Raw genomic sequence first — 12341 nt, 5'->3', positions numbered from 1 at the left:
CGTAGCTTTCACGGCTGCTTTAAACCAAATAGCAGAATCGAAAGTCACAGTTATTACACACTAAACAGTTGCAATTACGAAGCATGTTCAGTTGTATATCGCGGCTCAAGCCTTAGATATTCTATTCTGTAGCCCTGCACTCTAACTATTAGCCAAGCCCGGCCCGTCAACATAAAAAGTGGAACTTTACAAGTTTAGATCGAATGCAGAATAGTTCTAGCACGTGAAAGTATTTGCAATTCCCTTCTCACAGGATGAGATTGGAAATATCAATATTAACAAGTGTTGAAGGAATGGGTCAACTGGAACGTAGTATGATGTCTGTTGGCAGTCTTGTTGCAGACTTATTATCACTATTGTTGATAGACTAATAACATCTGGTCAGTGAAACAGCTTTTGATAAAGGCTGTTCTGGTAGAAATTCGAAAAGATCCTTGCTCTTACCTGTTGTCGTGTATCTAACTGTAACATGATTATACATGTATATTTTTAGGGTTTAAATTATCATTTATAACTGAACACATAAGTTAATCAAGTCTATTGTTGTATATATGCACATAAATAAATAGTTTTTCCTTGTTTTACAAATGTTGGAAGGAGAGAGTCCTAATAAGGTGGCCAGTCAGTGTATGTGTTAAAATAAGATGGCAAGAACGTGGACGAGCTTTTCTATTATAGATTTTTAAAACGTTTTATTTAAAGTTTCACATTTATACAACCTAAGGAGACTGAAATATATCTTAAAGGAACCAAACATTAAACATAAACTATATTTTTTAAACAACGAGTAATCACAGATCATTGAAGTTATTATGTACAAAACTAAGATCTCTTGAACATTAGCTCATCTTCTCATGGATAACTTAGTTTTCTAACTCAGACTTATTGCTTGGCTACTGTCATGATATAGAATTACACTGGAGTTTAAACTAAAATAACAACGGCATAGCAATAGACTGATACAAGTCCTGCCAAATGTTAACTTACTTCTACCTTCTGCAGCAATCCACTCGTGCCTTTTATGAATGCTTATTTGTCAACAGGTTTACACACGTGAATGTCTTTCCACTCGTGACACTCGTTGCAATCGACAAAACAACACCACTGAAACTTACAGTTACATTTTTTCACCAGTAACGCTCTCCGTGTGTTATACCCTCTCCCACAGCACAATATCTCGCAGCCGTCAGTACCTACGGAAAGTTTGTTACATTCTCTTCCAGCTGTTCCCAAAGATCCTGTAAAATACAGAATATTTAATGTGCTTTATTAGCTTGTAAATATATCTAAGGTCCTGCAAATATATATTATAAACTACATCTGTACTAATAATACAGCCTATATGTGTGTCAGTCTGTCAGCGCCATAGCTCCAAGAGGAAAGAACCTAGAGACCTGAAACTTTGCACACATACTAAGGGAATTCTGAGGGTATGCACCAAGGTATTATTTTATCTCAAATATATTTTGGACAATTTCTGGACCTATAATCCTTAAGCCATAAAAAGAGAGAGAAGCATACGCTGCCATATGTCTCTTGGTACAACAAATTGTTAGGGAATAAGTGTAGTAATAATAGAAGTTTTGTAATAACAGGTTAAAAAAAACACGTATAAAAGTGTTAGAATTCATATTATTGGCGGAAATGATAATATTTAAATGTTTGTTTGTATGTATATATTTCCACCAATAATGTAAAACAATAACAGTTTAGTAATAACAGGTTTGAAAAAACATGCATAAAAGTGTTAGGATTCATATTGTTGGCGGAAATGATTATATTTAAATGTTTATTCGTTTCTATCTAAAAAACTATTTTTCAAAATATGTGTGTGTGAGGTTAAGGAATTTTATTATAAAGTTATTGTTACAAATAAAACCTTATATAGAAAAAAAATTGACTTATATATCAATCAAAAAAGTTGTAGTAAAAATTGTATTTTTGCATTTTAATCGTTTAAGTGTTCTTTCAGTGATTGTTTTTAAAACTCATAAATTGATATGTAGAGTTATACATGGACTTTTATTTGCGAGCTTTCGGCCTTCTTACCAGGGCCTTCATCGTGCAACAATATAATGAGAGATAGAAATTTATTAACTGTGGAACTCCGTTTTAAAATGCCCCCAGTGGCACAGCGGTATGTCTGCGGACTTACAACACTAGAATCCGGGTTTCGATACCCGTGGTGGGCAGAGCACAGATAGCCCATTGTGTAACTTTGTGCTTAATTACAAACAAAAAGAAAATAATCTGTTACCATGTGATCAGTTACAGGCAACAGTCGTAACAATAACTGACATCTGTTATTAAATACATATAATTATGATGAATATAAAATATAAATCGATTGCCTCGATATAATAAACAAAACGAAAATACAATTATAGTTATTATGTAGAGAAAATTAAAGGAATATTTCATACTTTAAATAATATACTGTAAAATTAAAGGTTTAATTTTACTACGACAAATAGGGGTGTCCATACAGTATTGAGTAGTTGCTGGCCGTTGTTTAATACTCACTGGTTGTCCGCTGTCTTGTGCTTGGAAGGCTTTCTCGATTTTTCTACGTTGAGTGTTTTCCACAGCTAACGAATTTTAAATCGCTCAGTACATTATTGTCCGATGAAGAATCCGGTAAGAGGACCGACAGCTCGCAAATAAAAGTATTTTAACGTAGAGAAAAGTCTGTGTATAATTTTACATATTTCTTTCAGTGATTGTGTGTTTGAACAAATAAAGTTTCTGACTTTCAAATCGATCAAAAATCTTTTTTAAAAAAGTCGTTATTACAGGTGCAAGAACAAAAAACAAAAACAGATTTGACCTTATTTCATAAAAAAAAAAATTGAAGGAGATACGAATGATGCAAAACTTTTCTTCAAGCTAAGTTTGTGCCTGTTTGTTCGCACCTTTCAGCCTCTATAATAGTTGGCCTATAAATATATGGAATCAGCGTATTCAGCTTTAAGGTCTGTGACGTCACATTTATAGTGTCAATGAAATCTTTGTAATCGAATTTTTTCCACTGAAGACGGAGCGGATTTTTGGTCATATTTAAGTGGAAATAACGTCAGAAAAATGTATGTGTATTTTATAGAGAGGTGTGATGCCGTTGTGGTGTCACAATGAAAATCCATCAAGCGCGATTGTAACTACCGACAAACAAAACTAACGTTTTTATAGAATAGACAAGTTGAACCCGCAAAATTCTGCAAAAATAAATTGATTTTTATTCACTTTATTTCGGGAGGGAAGTTAGGTGTGACAAACATTTCTGACGCTGATTATGTATCTCAGAGTAAAATGTCGAGGAAGGAAAAATAATTCTGATTGCCAATCACAAGCAGCAAAACAAAAGCGACAGAGTGAGACTTCACGAGGAACTAAAAATGTAGTTTATCCAGAGCCATTGCAATGACTGTTAAGGGGGGTGGGTGAACTAGACAATAAATCGATTGTTTAATTTATTTTCTCTATTTTTTAAGCTCTTAATCCATTTATCTCACAGAAAATATGACCATTTGACATGTATTGTTTCATGAAAAGCGAAATTTTGATCCTTCATGCTTAACCCCAAGTGGCACAGCGGCATGTCTCCGGACTTACACTGCTAGAAACCGGGTTTCGATACTCGTGGTAGGCCGAGCACAGATAGCTCATTGTGTAGCTAAACATCTTTTCAGGTAATACCCGGGCAATGCCGTGTAAGGAAGGCTAGTTATTTGATCAAGTAAACCACTACTACCTAAAACTCAGGAATTCTTTTGAAACGTAAATTATAAATAAACCTTTTTACGTGTGTAAACGTATCATATAAGATCCCTGAAATTCAGTGAATTGTACGTCTGTTTCAGATAATTGCGCAAAGCCATACGAGGGCTCTCTGCGCTAACTGTCTTTAAATTTGAACTAACAGACTAAAGGGAAGGCAGCTAGTAAACACCATCGGACGCCAACTCTTGAGCTACTCTAACAGAATAGTGGAAACTGACTGCCACTCTTATATTACACTCAAGAACCCAAGGACGGAGCGCGATTTTTTCGGGAATGGAACGTGAAACATGGATCCTCTGATCTACAGACCCTCAGACTAATCATTAAGTCACGCCCAGACCAAAACGTAAATTATAAACTAAATCTACCACCTAAGATTCCGGAGAAATAGAGATTGGAAATTATGTACGACGAATGCGTAAACTTAGAAGATTCTAGATGTGTTAAGGATTTAACAAAGTCTACTTAATCTTTAACGGTTTATCCAACAGCGACAAAAAGTATTTGAAAATTAGGAGTTAATGTTTTATCTTTAATCGAGTTTGTTTAAAACATTACAGCAAAATATTCACAAAGCTTTCCTTGTTATTATTTATTCACCTTTATTTTTTGTTACCAATGCAATATGGCTTCAGAAAAGGTAGAGAAAAATCTACAGCCATTAGCTTTGTAGCTCCCTACGTTTTGATTCACTGCGTTACCAGGAATAATGGGAAATCTGTACACATTTTTTTTACAACTGTATAAATCTATCTCATTACGTCAGAATAAAAAAAAATATTAAAATATTTATTACGTAAGGTAAATGATAAAATTCCGTGAAACGTTAATATTACGATATAATCCAGACTCCATGAGACATTGATAATTGTAGCACGTATTATGTATTGTTCACATTTTTCAACCGTGCCTTAATGCCAGTTACAACAAATAGTATATGGCACAGTTCATGTACAATGCTGATAGCTAAATTATTATCGGATGGCATTATAGCACTCTCAGTTTCAGTTTCTCACCCGACTTTGTTATCATAAACATATTATTCTTGCAAGCAACACTACAAACAAACAAAGAACATATGTTAGCTAAAAATTTATACAATAAAAGTAACCTCTATGTACCATTTTAGATTTCATACTTGTGCTATAATATTAACAAAAGTAGCGTTAGAGACTGATTAAATCAGTAAAAAAACATATGATATTATTCTAGGAACACAGGTAAAGGTTTCCGTCTGGGTTAGCAGATAACTGAAAATGAAACCTACCTGTTTCTTCGTTACTGTTGCAAAAGTCTGGAGAGTCGTCAAAATATATTAAGTCAGACTTAACAAATCGTTTATGGTTCTTGTTGGCAACTATGAGATGATCGCCTGCCTGGTTCATCATCACCTGTACAGCACTATCATACTTCTTCTTCAAGTAGTTCCCAACTTCCCGAAAGTTCACCATGGCCACCCAACATGTGCGAACTGCGCATGAGCCACTCACACCATGACATTTACACTGGAGCTTCACGAGTGCCGTGACAGCCTGTTTGAATAGGAAATAAGTTACTTGACATTTTGCTGTATATAAAAATAACCTATATCACTGTTTCCAGGGGGTGACTCGAATTCCAGCCGGTTCACTATAACGGAAAGATTTTTTAGAGGTAGTACCAGTATACTAGCATAGGAATTTGTGAGCCGATTTATAAATATTATATATATATGATCATGGTATAATTGTCATAATACTTATCTTAATGTTAAATAATAAAACAGCTTGATAAATCATGGTGAAAAATTTGCGCATTCACAGACCACAATGTTGCAGGATAAATGTGTTCTAAATATCTTGATTTAATTCTCTGTCAAAGACAACGTGATCCCAAAGCATTACTAGTACTCTACAGTTTTGTACTTAACCCTGCTCTTGATTTTTAAACTACTTCTTATGTATTTCACTCCCGAAGAAAGAAGGCTTATCTATATAGGTAATTTTAATCAATATTTTTCCTTGAAATCTGTAACCTTATACTGTTTTAAAACCAAATCTAGCAAGTAATTCCTAGAGAAATTCATAAAGAAAACATCCAAAAACTGTGGATTGAAATCTTAAATTTCGAGAGAGAATATTTTGCAGGAAATACAAGGTAAATATTTCCTCAACATGGTCTAATTACCATAAAGTTCGATATAGAGGATATTTTGGAACATCTACATGCTAAACATTTCCCAACATGGCCTGGTCATCGTATATATATAGAACTAAGCTAAATCTTCTAAGCTAGCCGAACCAAGATGGCGCTCTTATCTCAGAAACCGAGGTTGTAATAGAATTAATTCATCGACTTCCCAATTTTTTAAAATCTATATCATATTGATATATGTACTGAAATACTGTTAAATATTATCAGTTTAGGATATATATATATATAATGAGTGATGTCACTATGCTTTCAATTTTGTTTGAAAGGACATGGTATGAATTCCTTCTAATTAAATAGTTTGTTTGTTTGTAATTAAGCACAAAGCTACACAATGGGCTATCTGTCCTCTGGCCACCACAGGTATTGAAACCCGGATTTTAGCGTTGTAAGTCCGTAGCCTAGCCGCTATGCCATTGGGGGGCTCTAAATAAATAGACGAATCCCATTGTTTGTAGATTAAATATAATGTTAGTTTGTCTTTGATTAGTATTTTAAAATACATAATAGTTTTTGTCAGTCCTAATGTTTATCTTGTGACAGTTTTCTAAACTGTTAATGGCCGGGTGTAGCTAAGTAATTAGTGTGCTCGAACTGTGAATCCGACTATTTATGGCTCCCTCTAGCTTATCAGTTTCAAATTAGGAACGGCGATGAAACCCCGATTTTTAGCATTCTAAGCCCTCAAGGTCACCGCTGACCATTTGTTTAGCCTTGCGCAAAAAATTGGATTTGTTGATAAACAAATTTGGATATGTATGTTGAAGTCGAGTTAGTTATTGGAGCAAAATTTTCATCTGGTATAAAAATTTGTGAAGTTCATAAATACAAATTAGAATAAAGACTGTGTTTGTTTTCGTACTAAATCATTCTGAAAATTATACATTTCATAGAAAAGTGTTTCCTAACAATAACGATTAAATGGGAAGGAAGCCGTAGATTCCATATTGATAAACAAATCAGATACCCTTCGAATGAGCCCTTGGTACAGTCGAAATTCTGGAGGATTGTAACGCTAAAAACCGGGTTTCAATACTAGTTGTGGGCACAGCACTAAGGAAAAACAGCAATGAAGAAAACGTTAAAGGAATACGAATTTGACACATTAAAATCATTTCAAAATTTCTCAAGAAGACATAGAATTTGAAAGAGTCTTGTTTGTTTGTTTTTGAATTTCGCGCAAAGCTACACGAGGGCTATCTGCGCTAGCCGTCCCTAATTTAGCAGTGTAAGACTAGAGGGAAGGCAGCTAGTCATCACCACCCACCGCTAATCTTTTACCACCGAATAGTGGGATTGACCGTCACATTATAACGCCCCCACGGCTGAAAGGGCGAGCATGTTTAGCGGGACGTGGATTCGAACCCGCGACCCTCAGATTGCGAGTCGAGCGCCCTAATCACTTGGCCATTTCGGGCCAACTCAGAAGCAAAATACGTTTAGAAATAATACATTTTTAGTAGCTTTGAGGTAAAATCTATACGATGTTAATATTTATAATAATAAAAACAGAAAATATATTTTAGACTTCTGTCTTATTTTACCAATAAACTATGGATTGTTTTATCTTGAACTTGAAGATTCCGTGTCCTTAATCGAGTTAGACGTGTACCAAAACCAAACAGAAAAAAAAGTATATAAAAACATAGTCTACGTATCATATACATTGTATACACCCTTCACAAATAAACAATAGTTGTTTACAAAGAAATTATATTATGCTGTGTACTGTTTAGTTCACACTCACCCCTCGTCCAACCCTGTTATTATGGACATTCATCTTTGCTCGGCCGTCACTCTGGCGGCGTTCTCTGGCATCCACGAATTTCCGAGTAAATTTGGTACCATAGCGTATATATTCAGAACAACCACCCCAGGTGAATTCTCCTTGAGCATCTCGATAGGTTCCTCTTTTCCTAGGGTCGCAGGCACAGTTGCGGAGCTCTCCTCGACTGCATGATCTGGTGATGGAATGCACAACACCTGCGGAGCTGATAGCGTACACAAACGCAGCCTCTCGGCTACCGACTGAAATGCGATCAGATTATGACTGAAATAATCATTTTTCATGAGGTCATCCTGTTATATCTAGAAAATGGGGATATTCTGGCTGAGTTAAAGAATGATATAAAAATATAAATGCTGTTTTGTTAGCGATGTCATATGATGACATTAGCACTATTCTGTTGTTCATTAGGAGCAATTAGCAAATTATAAGTCGAGGTCTCCTTGCTACGTTATTTGAACCTCTCCACTGCATCCTCGTGCCAAAAACATACAGTGATTCATGAATGAAAAGAAACATCAATAGTAAAGGTGATAAGACTCAGTTTGTTCCTTTTAAGCTTATAGTATAAAGTGGTAGAACTTTGGAGAAACAGAAGTAAATAACTGTTATTTTTTCTTAACTACTGAGGTGTGATAAATTTGTCTCGAGAATTTGAAAAACTATTCTATACGCAAGGGAAGGGGCTACATGAGAATCTCTGTAATCAAAATTGAAATGTGATCAGTCATTTAAACACCTCTTTGTCATATGTAGTATATAAAACTGATTATGGTCTACTGCCTATAATTTAAAGGATTACATGCTGATTTAAAGGTTCTCCAAGTAAAATAATACTCAGCTGATGTTACACACAAAGATAAGATTAGCTTCGTTAGAACTGTAGTTTTCACCCTTACAATGACGTAATAAACTATTTTATACGTCACATGTGTAGATATATTTTGAATGGTTTCGACTCCTTTTTATTTCTTCGAAGAAAAAAAAAGCACTGAATTAGTGTTAAAATCAAACGTAAGTCTGACTGTACCACTTGGCAAAGAAAACTGAGTTATCAGAGTTTTAACAGTAAATTCAGTGAACGACGTCCATGGTTACAAAATCTCTCCTGAAGCTTGCAGTATTATAAAAGAGTTGAACTGAATGAATTTTATTTATATTATGATAAAGTTTTAAGAATGCATATCATCAACAACTTTATTTTTAGAGATTTTCGATATATTTAGTTAATTAATTACAAATTCCGGAGATAATGTTTTTGGTGTTTTGTTTGCCTCTGTTCGTTATAACCAATTCTCACCGTAATTTATCAAACCGAGAACATTTTCGAATGTAACGATCTTGACCTATTTTCAGGATAACATCGCACATCTTTCAGTCTCGAGATGGTCAACGGATATCATTAGATACAGTTTATAAGTGTTGTAACCTTTAAGGACCTACAAGTATTATCAAAACAATTTCATAATAGGGTATTTCAACATTTTAGTACAAAGTCAGTGATTGTCATTTCATTAATAGGAATATAACATTATTTGGGAAAACTTAAAATCTCGAACTTACTTCACCATAATAATGTGTTAGAAAACAAGTTGTCCTACCGTGACTTACATACACAGTGTACTTTAGGGTTTTGGACAAGACAGCATGCAGTGGATGTTTTACTTTCTTCTTTTTATGCTTATATAAAAATCTAGATAATCAAATTTTTCTTCTATACTAGAAGAAAAACATCTAAAGTAAATTTACATGAATTCTCACGGGAAGCTTGTTTAAACCCTAATGTGCTACATGAATCGTGTCAGATATTATGTCAGGAAGATTGTTTGAATTCTACGATTAATTAATCTTTTCCTTAGCCAGGTATCTCTAAACTAAATTGTTTAGACTCATTGGACTCTTAGTTGCACTAACAAAGCTTGAATAAAATACAGGAACAGTCATCCCAGTTAAGCTAGTTTTTTTTTTCCTTTCGAAAATATGTATATTAGTAAGGATATAAATAATGTATACAATAGCTAATAATATATATCCTAATAAGAGAAAAATATCATATTTATTGTCAGCCCTTATGGAATACCTCCATTATATAAAATATTAATATGGACAATATTGTGTACACTTATATTGTTCTTTAGAAATGTCAAATTATTTTAGTCAAATATATATATATATATTGTTAAAAGATTGACTATAAAACTATGTTACTATCCTAAATCGGACATCTAGAGTTTAGGGATAGTTTGTTGTTTAAAACCAAGAGTAATTAAGAATATAATTACTAATTTGTTTTAATGGATTCCACCCGCACTTACTTTTAAGCATGTATTTTCCAAACACTGAAGTGTCTTTGTCAAGTGTTGAACAGTTCCATCGATGATTATGAAACTGGTGTTGGCACTCTTTTATGCCTGATCTTACTCCCCTGCTGATACTCGCCATCACATTTGGGTACTTTCGACACAGACGGCGCTGTTTCTGAACAAAACCTGGTATGTTATTACACATCAAAGGGGCTCCTAAGGACGACATCTTACTCAGAAACCTACAAATAAGAAAATAAAGAAAATATAAGAAATATTAAAAGATACAAATACCATTCATTTTCGAAGAATACATCTTGCAAATTAAGCATTGTAAATATTTTTTTTCTGAGATCAATCTATATCTGAATGGCTTAACTGTTAGCTTAAGATTTTATAGCGCTCATATTCGGAATTCGAGCCCTTCGGTGGACATTGCACGGATACTCCATTGTGCAGTTTTGCGCTTAACAACCAATAAACTGTTAAATTTGTCCAGCTACAAGTTCCTTACGTACCTTCTATTACATCCAAATTCGATTAAAGGTTTACTTCAATTATAATCTGAAGCTTTTAAGTTAAAAGCTAACGTAGTATTTTATTCAATATTTCTATTGGTTTTTCTGAAATTTGAAAAGATACAGAAAAACTACTTCGTTGAGTTAAGATTTGGAGTTTACATTTGTGACTGTACTTTATAATGTGTTCTTATTGGGGTTGTATTTTACAATTCCATTTTTGTGTGTGTTAGGTTCTAAATAAAGCTAGTACTAAGTTATCTGTGCTAGCCGTCCCTAATTTTCAGATGCTTGACTAGAGAAAAGGCAGCTAGTCAAAATTACCCGTTGTCAACTCTTAGACTACTCTTCTGAGACTAAATAGTGGGATTTGACTGACACTCTTATAACGTCCTACAGCATCAAAGTACAGAGCGCAATTTTGTTTTGGTGGTAACAGGACGAGAATCTCAGATATGTAGTCAGAAGCACCAACCATTGGGCCGCCCTCGGTTCTCTGTCGGAGATTTTATTTGTTTGTTTGTTTTGAATTTCGTGCAAAGCTACACGAGGGCTATCTGCGCTAGCCGTCCCTAATTTAGCAGTGTAAGACTAGAGGGAAGGCAGCTAGTCATCACCACCCACCGCCAACTCTTGGGCTACTCTTTTACCAACGAATAGTGGGATTGACCGTCACATTATAACACCCCCACGGCTGAAAGGGCGAGCATGTTTGGTGGGACGGGCTTACGGAGGCATTTGATCATTTCTTGCTCAATAATAATGGTAATCTAAATTAATTTGAAAAGTAATTAGTTAGAATAAACACAGCTGCTGCCTGGATTTTTAGAAATAATTTTAATAACTTTAACTTTTAAAAAGATTTGGTAGGTATGAAATTATAACAGACTGATAGGCAGAATTATTCGCTCTTTCCTCGAAGGAATAGAGACAGAATAGATTAATTATCTTAATCATAGACATCTAGGAAAGCAAATGACAGAAGATTCTTGATAAAGTATCACATAGAAGTACTAGAAGTCTCAGTTGTAAATGTGAATTTATAAACGAGCACTTTGATGGTTGAGTGATACGATAACATTAATTTTTTGAGCAGTCCTCAGATTTGTATATCATGCCCGGTATATCGAGAAGTTATTTTTTATACGAGTAAGAAATATTTTTCTTTATAGACTAGAGAAACAAATGATTATTATATTTTATTTTATTATATTATATGATGGGAAGCCTTAGGTTCTACTGAACAAAATAGAACAAAAAGTCATAAGTATTCCTCGAGCAGCTACTTCATAAGCATAATGTCATTTCTCTAACTATCCATCTAATTTACTTGTATTACCCAATGTTTTATTTATATTTTTTTATTATTTGATATTCAGTCTGTTCTGAGCTCCTAGTATTATCCTGCTCTGATGAAGGTGTCCGACTTGAAGATTTGCAAAAGGACACCTAGATAAATTCTATGACAACAAACCTAAGCGAAACCATAAAAGGATTTCACGAATATTTATTTTAATAAAATTATAAACTAATATTATAAATTTATATGATATGCAAACTCCATCAGATCAGAAAGGAAATTTTGTATTGAATAATGCAAGACTATATGAATTCCGAAACACCGGCATAAAAAATAACCCTAACTAAAACCAAGGGTTTTTTTTTCGATCTTAAAGATGTTTTTAAAAGTATTAAAAGCACTAAATAATGAAAGCTGGTTCCCAACTTGAAAACAGTTTTCTTTTTTTTTAAAACTTCATTTTACTT

The 12341-nt window shown here is 34.0% G+C and overlaps 1 protein-coding gene across 1 annotated transcript in view; it reads right to left on the bottom strand.

The window, feature by feature from the left end:
• Nucleotides 1-721: 721 nt before the first annotated feature.
• The window catches only part of LOC106470377 (protein Wnt-2b-like), a 23028-nt gene continuing 11408 nt past the window's right edge, over nucleotides 722-12341 (bottom strand). Inside the window, exons 2-5 of the mRNA XM_022401885.1 lie at nucleotides 10069-10298; nucleotides 7715-7995; nucleotides 5045-5309; nucleotides 722-1238 (exon numbers count right to left, since the gene is read on the bottom strand). Coding sequence (XP_022257593.1) covers nucleotides 1030-1238; nucleotides 5045-5309; nucleotides 7715-7995; nucleotides 10069-10298 — 985 coding nt within the window. The 3' untranslated portion in view covers nucleotides 722-1029. The remainder of the gene's footprint in view (nucleotides 1239-5044; nucleotides 5310-7714; nucleotides 7996-10068; nucleotides 10299-12341) is intronic.

Source organism: Limulus polyphemus, unplaced genomic scaffold (genome assembly GCF_000517525.1).
Source record: "Limulus polyphemus unplaced genomic scaffold, Limulus_polyphemus-2.1.2 Scaffold4, whole genome shotgun sequence".
Classification (NCBI taxonomy): domain Eukaryota; kingdom Metazoa; phylum Arthropoda; class Merostomata; order Xiphosura; family Limulidae; genus Limulus; species Limulus polyphemus.
This window is presented reverse-complemented; position numbering and strand designations above follow the sequence as displayed.